We start from the raw sequence: 16093 nt of genomic DNA on the forward strand, positions 1-16093 counted from the left end.
AACTCTTTGTTCATCATTCAACATTTATTCTAACACAAAATCCATAGAGATACATCTGAATCAGATTTTTAAAGTAATATTACATTCAAACATGGAACATAAGAAATGTATTCATTTATAAAATATTACCGGAAAATTAACCAGATTGAGGCAAGTGTAGATGATGAGGCTGAGTTTAGAAAGTAGAAAGTACAGCGAATTCAATCCAAAGTTCTTCACATCTTTAGAGAAATCTCAGCTAAAGTTCTTGATCGAATCTAAATTAAAGAGAGATGAACAGAAACGGCTCTGTTTTAAACATTCACACTTATTATTCCAACAGACAGGGACCAGAAAACCACAGATCAGAAATATATTTAAACAATTCTGTTGTAAAATAGTTTCAATACTTTATAAAATCCTGTTTTAAAAACTGAAACAGTGACAACTTTCAAACATTTTTAAAATATTTGAAACTTTCAATTAAAAATAATAACAATACATTAGTAAATAATAATAATAATAATAAACACCCAGTGGAAAAACTGACTGTGTCAGAATTCAGAATGAGTGAAAAGACATGTGAGTAAATATCCAATAATTAAAAAAAAAAAAAAAAAAGGTTTCTCAGTTGGGGAGGTTGTTGGGGAGGTTCATCCTCTACAGTTCATAATATATCAATAAACCATTCAGAGAACAGACCAGTATTGTCTGTCCTCTGGGCCCTCAGGGGCCACTGCATGAAAAACATCTGCTGCGATCCAGATGACATCTTGTTTATTTCAGAAACACGTCAAATCACAGACTGCAGGTTTTACATCTGCATGGCTCAGCAGTAAAGGAGTCCAGGTGAAAACCTGTCACCGGCTGTAAACAGCTGGAGCATTAAGAAGGGACAAATGCGACAAAAGAGCACAATTGTTAAGCAGCTAAAATGCTCTATCAAGCAAGAATGGAGGAAAATGTTGATTTAGAAATTAAAAAACAGTTTACCTCCTCAAATCTTGTGACACAACACAGGTAAAGTTTCAACATTTGCTATGATGCCTTTTCAAATGATTTGCAAAATATTGCATTCTTTTGTTATTTATGCTTCATAAAGTGTCCCAGCTTTTGGGATGCATTATTATTATTATTATTATTTTCTCACTATTATTATTTTTCCAAACCTTTCAACATGACTAGCCCATCACAAAGTGATGATTTTGAAAGGTACTGAATTCTTATGATCCCCCTAAATAAGAACTATAGCCTAAGGTAACACATATTTGCAAAATCCTTTACTTCAGTCATGTGGACTCCCAGAGACTAAGAGGCCTCAAGTTTTGTTCCAGTGATATATGTATATAGGACAAAATTTTCTGTGTCCATTAGATGGCTCCAGTTATTAACAGGCTACCGGTAAAGAGTCTTCACATGGTGAAAGAGGAGCCATTTTCATTGGATCCGTCCACTGAGCGGCGAGTGGACATATAGATCTCTGAGGTGACCCTGGAGAAGCGACGCGGAGCAATGTACTTCTTTCCCAGACACCACAAGTCCTGGACGATTCTTCTGAAGTGGTTCCTGAACTTCACCCCCATAAAGGCGTACAGCACTGGGTTCAGGCAGCAGTGCAGGTAGGCAATGGTCTGTGTCACTGTCTTAGCCATCAGCATGGCATCTGACACTTCACACGGGTGCAGGTCAAACATCTCGACTGTGTCATAAAGCAGCGTGATGTTGTAGGGCAGGTGGCAGATGATGAACACCGCCACCACGGCCAGGACCACTCGCACCGCCTTGTGCCGTTGGAAGTTTTTGGCTCTCAGCAGCGTGATGATGACAGCAGTGTAGCAGAAGATCATGATGAGCAGTGGCAGGAAAAAGCCCACAGCCATCTGAGTGCTGGGGACAGCGACCTTGGTCCTCCAGGCTGTGTCATTGTCACTGAATTTCAACTCACAGACGTAGTGGGGAGTAAAGGAGACGTTCTCTTCATGGATCATAAAGATTTGCCTGGTGTGGGACGGCTCATACCAGTGGTAGAAGTAGAAGGTGGGGACAGACAGCAAAATGGCAGAGACCCAAACAATAGTGCAGATGATGCGGCTGTAAAACAGTGAGCGCAATCTAAAGCTGCGGCGAGCCTGGACAATGGCGATGTAGCGGTCGGTGCTGATGCAGGCGAGCAGCAACATGCCGCTGTACAGGTTCACGCTGTAGGTGCCTCGGAGCAGCTTGCAGGCCACCTGCCCCATAGACCACGATGACATTTCGTTGTAGACAATAAGAGGCAGCGCCACCACAAACAGCAGGTCTGCGATGGCCACGTTGAGCAGGAAGATGTCCGTCATTGACTTGGTCCTCTTGTAGCAGGCGTAGGTGACGATAACCAGGCCGTTTCCCAGGAAGCCCAGGATGCAGATGATAGAATGGACATATGGGCCCAAGACCTGCTCCAAGCTGTGGTTGCTTGCGTATGAACAAGGTTCAACCACATCGTACTCACCATAATCAGTGTCATTTTCAAGACTCCATTGGTTGTAGACTGAATCTGCTTCCATCTTCTGCTGTATCTAACAGAACAGAAAGACACATTAAAATGCAGAGTGCTGTTGGGTAAAAACTGAAACCCTGCTAGAAATATAAAAGGCACAACACACACAACTAAGTAAAATAAAAGAAGTTTGGTCTAATGTAAAGTTTTAGCGAGTAAATAAAGAGGAGCAAAATGTTATAGCTAAAAATCATACATAGTCATTTTCATGATTGGGGAAAGAGGAGGATGTAAACTAACGAAGCAAAGGTTGTATACACATCTGTGTGAACATTAGGAAAAGACATCAAGATAATCAAAAATAATCTTAACCAAAAAATAGAAAAACAAACAAAAGACATTAGAATATGTTTAGCTGATTCTTCAGTTGGTGCAGTTAAACTACTGCGAATAAAAAACATACTTTACATTGAAATCATATTTGTTTTTTAAGCTTCAATTTCTGTACAAATTAAACAAAGTATAAAATGTATATCAGTGATTTCTACAAGCGCTTGTAGGTGGATATTGTTATGTTTGGACAAAGCCAAGGTGGCAGTTTCCCCATTTCCAGTCTTTCTGCTAAGGCTTTATAGGATTATATGAATGTAAAACTCTTCCTTTATACATTTTGTAAAGTTGTAGATGTGGTACTGCGACACCCAATCGGCAGCTACACTGAATCTACGGACAGGTGAAGTGACTAACATTGATGATCTTGTTACAATGTTAAGGGTGGGATAAGCAGCAAGTGAGAAGTCACGTCTTTAAGTTGATGCAATTTTGATGCAGTATGCAGCGATTGGTATCTAACAAATATGGTTCAAGGTAGGACAACTGATAAACGTGAGATAGGGTCATGGGTGCCAAAGGCTCACTGATGCATGTAGAGAGAAAAGGGTAGACCAGCTACTGTAGCAGGTTCTGCCAAAAAAGTAATGCTGGCCTTGATTGGAAGTTTTAGAACACATAGTATCTGTGTGAGGAATGGGGATGTGAAGCTGCAGACTGGTATGAGTGGTGGCACAGATCCCTGTCCACCGACGAATCACATAACGTATGGTACCGGGACAGAAAAACAGCTAGTAAGAACAAATCGCCAACATTGTTTGTGTGTCTGGTTGGGGTCAGCAACCAACTATCCAGTCATAGCATGTAAAACCTCCAGAACTACAAAGTCACCAAAGTCCAGCAATATGTTCCTATAAGGGCAATGATACACTAAGCTGTACACTGTTGTGTCTGCACCAATCTGTGCCTTGATCAGGTGCTTATCAGCTGATTAAGCATGTTGAATTGGCCCATTGGTCTGTCCGTGAGAGACACCACTCTGATTGTGGTCGTTCACTTTTGCAGAATGTACATTCTGATCACTTGTCTTTGCAGTGTGTTTAAGTGCCACTGCCCAGACAACAGGCAACACAGCAGGTGTTTTTTGTTGCCACGAGTTCTTCAATGCTGTCTTAGTGCATCACGGACTCAAGTGAGAACAACCCATCAAAAGGATCTGCTGCTGATGTCTTGGTGCCTTTAGAAGTCTCTTTCATGCTTCAGGAGTCAGAGAGATGTGGTTTTAATGCTGTGGTTTGCACTTAATTGTTATTAAATGGAAGTTACTTGATAAATGAGTCTGGAAATGAAGCTGGAGTTTTAGACTCTTGTTCCTAGTCATTCGTAGAGGTTTGATCAATACTAGCCCAGATCTCGAACTGGACCTTGCTAATTTTGTTTTAACGGAGTAGTTTCAGGTTCCTCTGCCTGCAGACTGCTTCACGTCAAACAGTTCTAACAGTATACATCAATTAGGGAAAATGTAAAGGCCTTTACAATGTCTTATCAGAAACATCAGGGACAAACTCGAGTTTCAAGTTCATTCAGGACAGAAATTACTGATTTCACTTTGACTTGCTCCCAGTTTCATTCAGCGTGGTATAAAAACCATTAGACTGACATTCAAATTATATGAAACCAGCACAAATGTTACAGTGTTTAGGTATCAAGCTCTCAAATGAAATGTTCCAGTTGTGGTTAATCAAAGACGTGAATGTGTGAATGCAAATTTGTTAACAGGTGTCTGAAGACTCAGAGTTTGCAGAGTTTGCAGAAAAGAGGTCAGTACAGCCTGAAACACTGAGTGACCCAGTTGTGTGATGTGTGGTTTCTTCTGCTAAGAGGTTTAACTACGATCACCTCATCATTCAGTCAGAGCATGAGGGTTCTGAAGAGACAGACTGTCTCACGAGGAAACCCAACATCCTCCACGTTGTTCGAGGGGGGTATGGGTGAACTTTTGTGATTATGAAGGACGAGGAAGCAATGAAAGAAATAATTTTAAAAAAAGAGTGATGAGAACTAGACACTTATTTAAAAAGACAGCAGAATTTGGAAAAGAAAAATGCTTCAGTGTAGGAAAACAGGTCCCCCACGCTTCTATATATGACCCCCCGTCTCATTTTGTGTTTGTGTATGACCATCCTGTGTTTCATTGTTGGTATTTTGTGTATCTTCGTGACATATAACTTCAAGTGTCATGGTTGTTTTATTCTCTGGTTGTGACCTTTCAGAGACCAACTTGTTCAGTAATCCAGCGATGTGATGTGAAAAGATTTTACCAGTGCAGATCTCAGATTTGGTTTTGTTCATCTGTTATATTTAAATGTTACTGTTAAGCCTATTTGCAGTATTACTATTAACATTTCAGTTGGGTAAAGAGAGAGAAGAGTTTCAAATTTTGTAACTGATTGTGACAATAATCTGTACTTCTGAATAAGGACAATGTGGAACAATGTTCTTTTATCGTGTTGATGTGTAGACATAAATGATTGTTTCTGACTGTTCTGTCACTAGCAAACATTATTTTAAAAAATTGGTTCCTGAAACACATCGGCTTCCTGATCTTTACTTCTGCTTATAGGACACAATGCAGACATCAGACTGGACCCTGCAGTACTAGTGTGTCCTCTCAGACTTCCCTGAACTGTAAAGGTCACCTGAAGTAAAAGAAACAGGAGGCAGCAACAAAGCCCAGCAGGTTTAGCTCCATTGTTTTCTTTGAATTGTCTCTCTGCAGCCTTTTCTGTCTCTGTTTCACCTGTTAAGGTTTTTGTTTCTGTGGTGTTTTTCAGTGAAAATAACGGTATTTATTATTTTCACTGACAAACACCACAGAAAACTTTAGCCCAATTTACTTTCCTTTCAAAAAAGCTGTTAGAAACTTGTGTTTGCAGTTTATCCATGAATAGACAGATAACTATTACTGGATTATTGTGATACAAAACATGAGGAGTGTGATTTTTCTTTAATTTATTTGAATGCATGTACATTTATACTCAATGGATGTCATCTTTTAATTTTAAGCCATACATAATCCAAAAATATATATAAAAGATATACTATATATAAACATTATATATGGAGGTATGTAGCACAGGCTGACAAGCAATAAAACATGAAAAAGATTCAGTGTTGGTTTTAGCGTCTATGCGGTGATTGTGGACAGTACAATTAATTTAGAAAAAGTAGAAAAATTAATATGACTGAATTATTACTCAGGAGTGTGGTTTTGACACAAATTGGGGGCCAAGTTACATCCTGACACATGTTTTTCAGCCTGTATTTGTTTTCATTTGTTCAAATAGTTGTTTTTAAAGCATTTCTCATTGACTTACGTCATAATCATAACTGTGATATCATAGCAGATATAATATGAATATTCTCAATCAAGTTCTGTATTTTAGGAATGTTTGAGTGGTAAAGATGACCAAATAAGATAAACTAGCACAGGATTACATTCAAAGGGAAGTTGGAGACTTTATGGTAGATAAACACACAGGTTCATGTGACATTATGCTCACATGGTTCATGTCCCATAATAATTGTTCTTTTAATTAACCTACAAATGTAAACATTTGCATAAAGCCCACAGATTTTCAGCTGAGCATGTGAATTTCAGTGGTATGAGAGATGCATGGTGACTGAGCAGGTCAAAGAGACGAAGGCGACGAGGGGCTGCCTGCTGCACGGAAGCAGAGAGATGCCGAGATAACGCAGCAGAAGCAGAAAAAGGAAGAGAGTAACAAATTAGGTCTAAATTCAACATAATGCCTTGTTGGTCATTCTTTTTGATGTTTATGAGAAGTATAGGAGCCATAACTTTGTGTGTATTTGTTTTCTCTAAAATGTTGAAAATACTATGAGCTCTGTGTGGTAAATGGTCTGCACTTTCTACCTATTGGCACTCAAAGCGCTTTACACTGCTTCTCATTCACTCTCTCTCTCTCACACACACACACACACACACACACACACACACTGATGGGGGAGCTGCAATGCAGCTGGTCAACACTCGCCGGGAACAACTCAGTTGGGTTTTGGTGTCTTGCTCAAGGACACTTCCAACATGTGACCATAAGAGCCGGGGATCGAACAACCACTGTGGAATTGATGGACGACCGCTCTACCTCCTGCTCTAGATATTCCCCTCGCTAAACAGATGCATTTGGTATTTGTCTTACATAACTTATTTAGTTTGTTCTGCAAATGTTTTGTTCTTTTTGTACTTTTATGAAATGTCAGAGGACAATGGACTTGTTTTGTGAGCATTATCCCCAGTGCATCAGTGAACGCTTTCAATGCTTTCTTTCTTTTTTATTTAGGGTTTTTTTTTTTTTTTGGTCCAAATTCAGGAATCAATAATCAATAAATTTTTCAATGTGAAAATTTACAGTTGGATTTTACTTTTTATGCTGAAATATTGCTTGAGAATGTTGAGAAATTGTTCGAACAAAGCATCATTGGCTCCAAATACAGTGTATTTAAAAATACTCTACATTAGCAAAAATTACTATGAAACATCTCTGCATACCAAGTTTTTCCAGCCCTAAAGTTCAGCAATGATGTATTTCTGTTTTTTGTTTGTCCAACAATTATGAATTAGAAAAATAAAACTAACTTCATTTAAATGTATAAAACCTCATGTAACATGACCTCATTGTTGTATCTGCGGTGTTGTATCCACAGCTGAAGATTAGTGACATTTTTACTAATGTTGGTTATGCTGATATCAATCTGTGGTTCTGGATTGTGTCTTAGTCTTGAGTCATGTGCAGCTGATCTGTGAATACATCATCGTTATACTTGACATCCTGCAGATTTTAAAGATTAACTAACACAAAACTGACTCAATGCAGTTCGAATCACATGATGGTATCCGAGTAATTCAACAGATTACATCATGTAGTAATGTTTCATGTTGCAATCATTTTACATTTTCCCAAAACTGAAGAATCTAACCCAACCAAATCCAACCAAACTCTGCAGAAAATTTTGGAATTTGTTTTGTGTCCAACTAATGTGACATTTAGATGTGTTCCTAAAAATAAAAATACCAGTACCTGACTATGTTTGCTTTATGTTTTATTTTTTCAAGTGAGAGATAAAAAGGAAGTGGAGTTTTTACTGCAGAACTTTTAACCAATGCAAAAAGAGAAAAACTATTTAAAAATAACTTTGAAAGGAAATCAGAACTCACAGGTTTGCCGTCTAGTTTCTCTGGTCGCTCATACAGGTGACGGTGAGGTGGTGGTGGTGAAACTGCACAACATCGATCAGATACTGCAACTCATAAAAGGAAATACTTGAATCTAAACCCCTTGAATCCACCTAGTCTCTCTCTCTCTCTCTCTCTCTGTCTCTCTCTGTCTCTCTCTCTCTCTCAGGTATTTGGTTCCGCATGTCTCATGCTGATTGTCTCATGAAATGATCTAAATGTTGAAGCGCTGTGGTGGGACCAGAAAAGGCAAAGCAAAAGTGCCTATGACAACTGGAACTAAATAAAGTATCACACTGCTTTGCAGTTAAACCTGATTACGTGAAAATGGCCCCCTGGGTGCAGACAAGTAAAATATGTACATAGAGTATAAACTTCAGACTGAAGGAAAGCAAAGAGAATCCAAACCTCTGGTAGTTTTGTGTCACTTTGTGTAAAACTAGCTGAATTTTGTTTAATCAAACCCTTTTTGCAGTGTCACCATGAATGTACAGATGTGCATCAATGAATATCACTGATACTGAGAGTCCTAGTTATGGCTTCAAGAAAGCGGATGATTGGTATTTTCTGATAGTATTTTCTCGCTGTGATACTTTTTAGTCAACATAAAATGGGAAACTGGTCTCAAATACACTTTCTTTGGCAGATACACACTCCATTTAGGTTTGCAGTGTGGCTAAAAAGAGGGGAAGTGCTGACGTTACTGCTGCTGGATCTGTGATTAAGACTGAACGGAGAAGGTTACATTTGCTACTTTTAGATAAAGGCCTCAAATATTTCCAGATTTTAAATACAAATTTATTTGCTCAGTAAACTGTACAGACTTAAATATCGATGATATAAAGACGTGCATGATGGGAAAGCCCAGAGATTTGCGGATGATGGGAAGTTAGGCCACGTCCTCAATGTAATCGGCTCCGTGACTCTGACTGAGCTGAGAGACACTCAGGTCCTGAGTGGTTTCATCAAACTGCAGAACAGAAACATGGGATTTAATTTACACATTTTAAAACAAGGAGATCTGACTGATCCTTCAGGAAAACCACATGTGCCGAATCACCTTGTCGCTGTTGTCGGGCCCCTCGATGGAAACCTCCTCGATCTCCTCACCGATACTGAGATCTGTCTTGGAGAGATCCGACCTGTGACTGAAATAAAGTCGACATCTGTTTTAACTTTCAGCCTGTGGTTAGGCAGCTGCTCGTTTCCCTATTTAACACGGCACTATTGTTTGTTTTTCTGCAACGTCACTCTGTAAAGCATAAAAACACTGCATTTTTGTGGGCAAGCAGGTGGTATGTAAATTTCTGCATCATTAAATGCATCAATGATGTCAATGAAAAATATTATGGTCACAAATGCAGATTCATGCAATTCAAGTACTGTGCAATGAGACATAAGTGGAGGAAGAACAGGAGACTCTTGGTGGACCGCTATGACGTGCAGGCATTTGGAAGGAAACAGTTTACCTACTTTCTAGTAGCACAACCAGCTTGTCCTTAAATGAATACATACTCACATAATGACTGTGCTTGCACTTGTACTGTGCCGTCTACCACAACTGGGGATGTGTACACAGACATGTTTCTACTCACACACACTACAAAACATGAAGGCAACTCAGGATAGAAAAAGAAGAGCCTCTCGCAAAAAAACAAAACAAACAAACAAAAAAAACACTTTCACAAGAGCAGCTTCACGGATCACAAAACAAACAGTGCGTCAGTTTATTTGTATTTAAATGTGCGAAGTCAGCATAGACACAAATTTGTAAGCTGAACTTGGATAAATATACAAGTCTTCCCAGACATTTACGGACCTGATAAATTCGGACTTTCAGACATTTACAAACTTTCAGATGCTGAAAAAGTAAATGTGTGTCAATAGTCTTTATTGTCCGTTATTGTTTAACACTGGTTACACTGGGTGTCACGATAACACTGGGATCTCAACAGCTGCTTAAAAAAAAAGTAATTAATAGTATATTAAAAATTATTTCATAATAAAGTTTCATCTTATACTGATACTGACTCAACCTGTAAAGAAACAGTCTTTGCCAGGATGAAAAATGCTAAAAATTTACTTGACGTGCAATTGTCCAAAATATTTCTATTGTTTACATTTTGTTCCTTTTTACTTTAATATTTTGTGTGAATGTGGTTCTGGAGGTAAGTCAGTAACATGGAGGTTCTTACTTTAAATCTGGCTTCCATACATTTTTTTTTATTCATAAATACATTGGTAGACAACTTGTGTTGTTGTAAAAGGCCATTAATTGTAAACATGCCAGGGTGATGAAGATTTAACTAACCAGATTTTTATTTTGTAGTGTAAAATTCTTTATTTTAAAATGGATTTCATAAAATTTGTATTTTTAGGAATCAGTATTGACGTCAGTGTTGGAAATCATTTTAACAACTCAGGAAAATAAAATGAAAGATAAAGAAACTCCATTTGTTAAACTGGATAAAAATGGTATCGGAAAAAGTATTTTTCCAGAACCGGTATTGGTATCAATATTGGTATCCTCAAATTCAAACAAGCTTCTATGCTTTAAATGAAGTAACAATATTAAAGTCACAAATCCAGTATTTTAATCAAAACTACAAGTTCACTACCTGCTGAGCGTGATGCATTTCATAGAGAACAAATATAAACAGGTAAATATAGCAGAGCATTAATTATAGTCCTACCTGTTAAAGTCGTCGTCATATTCAATATCATCATCTGTGGGAACAAAGTTTTACGCATTTGAATTTGGGAAACAAACAAAACTTTTACTCTTTCTCTGGAGGGGCAACAACGTAGACAAGTGGATAGATTGTAGCTGAACATGTGGAATATTGCATAGAGAGTAAAGTGAAAACACACAACTTCCTGCAAATACTGTGTTTTCTACGGTCATTCATACACATTTACCGATAAGCCAATTAACAATGATAGCGATACATCAGAACTAAGGCTAAATAACTGATGTAGATGGAAATGAACAGGAGTTTATTGAAACTGCAAAACTGCCAAAATATACAGTTTCTCAGTTTACTGAAATCTTATTACTGGACTGTGTTTTTGTATCTGTTCAAAAAGCTGCTTGTGCAAAATGACCCTGTCTAGAGTCTAGAGAGTGATTACAGTGTAAAATACACATGACACATTATTTCTCATGGAATTAGGAAAAAAGAAAAAAAGATTTGCAGTTGGTTATGTAACATGTATGATGCAATTTGAATCCTACCTAAATGTGGAGATCCACTTTTCTCATTCAGGGCGTTGGGGTCTCTAAACCTCTTCTCTCTAGAGATTGATGGTCCTGCAAAATGAACAATCATCTTCATTTTAATCTTCAACAAGTTTGATTTTACAATCCTGATTCCACAAATAAATCCATGAACTACAGTCAACTTTCTCTCAGATCTGCTGCAAATAACCCCCCAAGCTTTCTTAAAGCTTCACATCAGATGATTTCACTAGTACAGGGAATCACAATTTTCAAAATCTACTGTTTAGCTCACTGATAAATGTCCTGACTCTGTTACTGCTCTCCAGAAGAGCAACACATTATAATGATTCCCTGATCTCCGGTACACTAACACTCAGGACAAACTGCTCAGGCTTTAAGAACTGTTTAGCGCCCCTGATATTTCAGATCAAACTGAACAAAAATCAGTGTTGTTGTTGTCTAACCGTTCTTGCTGAGACTCTGCTCTGATGTGCTGCTTCCTTCTCCTTCTCCTCCTGGTCTTAGGGGCTCAGACAGAGAGCCTGCAGGACTCTCTCTAGCCCCGGAAGCCTCCATCTTCCTGGGACACAAACACAAAGTAGAGGGTTAAACAGGAACTGAGTCTCCATTCAGGATGCCTTAATTATATGGTAATCTATTAGTACAGTGGCACACATAGCACAAAAAACCTCTCCCTCAAACACAGGTGTATGTATGTTACTTATAATGATCAGAACTTCCAATTTTGATCGAATCCATTACACAGTTTTAAAAACAATACTGATAAAATACATTAAAAAGTGTAAATTTCCACAGTATTTTGTGCATCTGAGAACAACAGCTGTTTCTATTAATACTGTATGTCCCTCCACAATGTGTAGCCTGTTTGATTTGGTCTTCAGAAATCCAATCCCAATCTTCAGCAACAACTGCTTTAATAACCAGTTTATAAAGACTGGAACCAGACAAACAGTGAGACTTGGATAGCGAGAAAAAGACACAAAGAAGAAGGAGACAGAGACAGACAGAGAGAAAGAGACCTGTGGCTCACCTAAGCTCAGAGCTCCGACTGTGTTCAAGAAGAGGATCATCTCGCTCGACCTCTGAGTCTCCAGCCAGGATAGACAGACTGAGACCAGAAAGAGGAGGAGGAGGAGGAAAAGAAGAAAATAGAAGAAGCAGAAGAGAAAAAAAATTTGAATAAAGAGGACAATCATTGTACATATAATTGTACTTTTTAGGACCCTCACTGATACACTGCACCCAGTCCCAAATCTAAAACCGGCTTTTGACATCTTCATTATCAATTTCTTTAATGTCTGTAAAACTAGGGTCTTAACCAAATATGTCCACAGCATCAATTTGTTTAAGTTTTAAGAACACTAACCCACTGACATAGTCTTCACTTGATATTTTATTTAAAAAAAACAAACATATCTTCACATTGTAAAAACACGTGAAGATATGATATCTCACGCTCTAAAAACCTCCTTACTTTATGAAAAAAAATAACACCTCTCTTTCTCAAGATTTTCCTTTTTTGAAAATGTCTCACTTTCTATTAAATGATCTCACTTTGTAAAAATATCCTCACTTCCCATATATGTACTGATTTCTCACAGCCGTCCTCGTTACACAGTACGACATCTCACCTTCCAGCCAGTCCTTACAGGACACAGGGACGCACACGTTCAAGTGAGCAACAATGCAGTGACAGTTATCTTTTTATTTGTGACTTAGTTTAGTTTAGTTTAGTTTAGTTTTGTGTGGCTTTCTGTGAGCAGGAGCATCGCTGCTCGCTGACTCTTCAGTTTGGTCTCAGAGACCCAGTTTCAACTCAAGCATCATTAAAGTTTCATTGAGCCGACGGCAGAGTGTAATCTGACTCAGTTACCGTCATCCCTAAGGGACTAACTCTGATATAGACACTTATTTCCCTCCATCTCTTAGCGCTGTGTCTGATTCCACAACGTCAAACCGAGTCTGTGAGAATCAAACTCCCCGTTGGCAGCAGAGCAGCTCCTGATAACGTACCACATCAAAACAATAAAATGATGGATTCTGACATTGACTGCAGATTCTCTGAGCTCTGTCCATGTGGATCTATACCGTACCTCCCTATCTAAGCTCTCTGATGCATTCTGGCCACAACTCAAACAAAAGCATTTTGAAATGAACAAACCAAGCAGCCGTTAGTGAGTTAACAGCTGAACCAGCTATTTATTAACGGACACTGCTTCACCCTCAGATCGAACAGTGGAGACTCACTCGCTCAGACTTTTGCCTCGCCTCATGGGGGACACGACCGGCCCAGAGAGACTCTCCTCCCTCAGGGAAACAAAACTGCAGAATGAGGAGGTGTAACGCACAAGTAGGAGAGGAAGGGTAAAGACAGCAGGGCAGGCAGGGACAAGACAAAAAGAGACAGGACAGAAACATTGGAGACGAAGTGGGGAAAGAAAGAGAAACGTGACAGTACAAGCATCCTGGGAAAAAAGTGGGGTGAGGAGGAAACACCTGTAAAGGTGAAACAATCTGAGAGGAAAACAGATTCAAACAAATCAGAGAATTCACAGATCCAATGTGTGAAATTAGACAGCAGATTAAGTATGAGGCTCAATAAAGACTTTAAGTTGTGTTATTTTCAGATGCTGGTTTTTAAGCATTAGACAAGTTCACTTTTGTTGCCCATTTTTGGAACCTTTTACTGGTTTTAAATTTAGCTTCAATACATAATTAAAAAAACTATTTAATATGTAATAGGTTTTAGTCAAATATGTGTCTAATAATTTGAATTCTGTTTGTTTTCTATATTTTTCACAGCAGCATCTCAAAAATCAGGGCATGCTCCAGATCAGTACTTCCAACTGCCATCAGCAGATACGGGGGGAAAGACTTGGATCGGTGCATTCTCAGACAGGACAGAATAACAAGAAGAGACATTCAAAAGGAAAAGAGAAAAGAAAAGAAAGGCAACAGAAAGAAAAGTCCAGCTACACCACAGGAAAGAGCTCCAAGTTTGAGGATTATTTTTTTCTCACTCAGACTCTACTAGAATCTTTTTTAAGAGTGAGTTAATATGGCATAATTTTCCTGTACTTTATTAAAGCTGCAAAGAGGACAAAAAAGTCTGGAAGAAGTTCGTATTCTTTACCTCTTCCTTCTTTTAATCATCTTACAGCCATACACCCACGTTATGAGCCATTGTTCTTATGTAACTTATTCCTAATAGTTTGAGCAAAAAATTTGAAACGAATTTAATCCTTTGCAATCAGCTGAGGAAACGGAAATAAAGAAACCTCATCTCACAAAATGTCACTTATCAACTTCAAACAGTTCAAGGTTATTTGAATATTTGTTTGAATCAAATAGCAGTTGATATTATAAACCTTCAACTTCTACCTTCCACCACCTTCTTCAGAAATTTAGAAATATCTCACATCTATGTTGAGCTAATATTTTCACTCATTTTCTAAACACAACATCATCACCAAACAAGCTCTGGAAGTGACACAGTCTTCATTAAGATTTTTGAGTACTCATGAAGGTCCTGAAAGGGAATGTGAAAAATTACCTGAACACTATTTCAGAAGCTCCTGTATCATCTAATACCTTCAGAGCAGGATGGGTATACTTACTCTTTCTGACTGTTTGTCCTTTCTGGAGAGTCCTTTTCTCCAATCGGAGAACTACGACTTCAGAAGCAGAGACAGAAAAAAACAGAACACACCATCTCAGACTGAAGTTGAAGTGTCTGAATGTAAAATAACTCTAAAATGTGTTGTGTCCTCAAAGAGACAGCAGAGATATTCTGAATATATAGTTCTGTGTTAGGAGCTAATCTTTTATCCTAGACACTGGATTGCCATAAAGCAATGCTGTCCTGCTGTGTTTTGTTTTTATAATGGGGTTATGTGTCCAAAGATCTGAAAAGCCATATATGTGACATGTGTTGATGTTTAGAACATGAGTAATATTGATTAAATGTGAATATGTATTGATCATTTGAGGATTATTACAGGTCAAATGCAGAATGAAGTTTAATGTGCCATCATTAGATGATGGATGTAGGATTGATGAATATACTGAGTTTGCTGATATACTATTTTTGTATGCATTAATTAAAATCAATGTGTCAGATTGACGGTACGAGAAGTGCCAGGGCCAGCAAGGCCTAGTAGTGCAGGACAGCCAAGATGTAATGACTGCTCCTGTTGCTTTGGTGGAACTTCCTACCATACGAGAAGCTTTTTCCAACTTTAAAGAACACTGAATAGATACTAGAAATACTTTTTGTTAGAGTACAGTTTGTATTGTATAGTTTGGGACTTTCCACAGTTGGTACTGCCCAAAAGAGAGAAACCTTTCAGATTGGCAGATGCTTTTAGTAGTAGTTATAGTGATACAGAAAATGATGGTTGCAGAAATTTAATAAAGCCAAAGAAGCAAACACAATCTGCATTTGTTTGGTCAGAGTGACGTTTGGTGGCGTAGGGCCTCACCACCAAAGCAGACTTAGACACAACTCCACATTACATGCAGTTTCAGAAAGACGAGAGCAGAAACTTTAATTATTTCTAAATGTGAGAAGTCACCCTTCCCCAGACAGAAACTGTAGCCTGCAAACTGTGTCCACAGCCATAATGAATATCCATCATGCCTATCTGTTAATGTTTTCAACACTTTCTCTGTTGGTCCCTAACAAACGATTGTCCCAATGATTGAAATCTAAACCAACAGACATTTATTTTGTTGTTTTTTCAAAATAGTGCAGTTGCATGCATTAAAGAGCTGACACTTTACTGAAGGACATCATTAACTAGATCCA

At 38.3% G+C, this 16093-nt stretch overlaps 2 protein-coding genes across 11 annotated transcripts in view; both read right to left on the reverse strand.

Moving 5' to 3' along the window:
• On the reverse strand, positions 1-8167 carry ccr6a (chemokine (C-C motif) receptor 6a). Its single transcript, XM_067481269.1, has 2 exons — positions 8028-8167; positions 1-2537 (listed from the first exon to the last, which is right to left on the reverse strand). Exon 2 carries the CDS (start codon positions 2523-2525, stop codon positions 1392-1394), a length of 1134 nt encoding a protein of 377 aa, XP_067337370.1. The 5' UTR covers positions 2526-2537; positions 8028-8167; the 3' UTR covers positions 1-1391.
• cep43 (centrosomal protein 43) overlaps positions 7108-16093 on the reverse strand; it is a 23323-nt gene continuing 14337 nt past the window's right edge. For 5 of the 10 annotated variants that reach the window (XM_067481238.1, XM_067481240.1, XM_067481241.1 and 2 more), the window contains 8 exons: positions 14904-14960; positions 13534-13608; positions 12317-12394; positions 11730-11845; positions 11281-11355; positions 10739-10772; positions 9106-9193; positions 7108-9015 (listed from right to left, as the gene is read on the reverse strand). In XM_067481238.1, coding sequence (XP_067337339.1) covers positions 8935-9015; positions 9106-9193; positions 10739-10772; positions 11281-11355; positions 11730-11845; positions 12317-12394; positions 13534-13608; positions 14904-14960 — 604 coding nt within the window. In that variant the 3' untranslated portion in view covers positions 7108-8934. The remainder of the gene's footprint in view (positions 9016-9105; positions 9194-10738; positions 10773-11280; positions 11356-11729; positions 11846-12316; positions 12395-13533; positions 13609-14903; positions 14961-16093) is intronic. The other 5 variants (XM_067481239.1, XM_067481243.1, XM_067481244.1 and 2 more) reach the window with 5 other exon arrangements.

Source organism: Channa argus, chromosome 17 (genome assembly GCF_033026475.1).
Source record: "Channa argus isolate prfri chromosome 17, Channa argus male v1.0, whole genome shotgun sequence".
Taxonomy (NCBI): domain Eukaryota; kingdom Metazoa; phylum Chordata; class Actinopteri; order Anabantiformes; family Channidae; genus Channa; species Channa argus.

Bases quoted from the DNA above. Each gene is read 5' to 3' on its own strand.
- ccr6a (XM_067481269.1), bottom strand. From the start codon at position 2,525: ATGGAAGCAGATTCAGTCTACAACCAATGGAGTCTTGAAAATGACACT.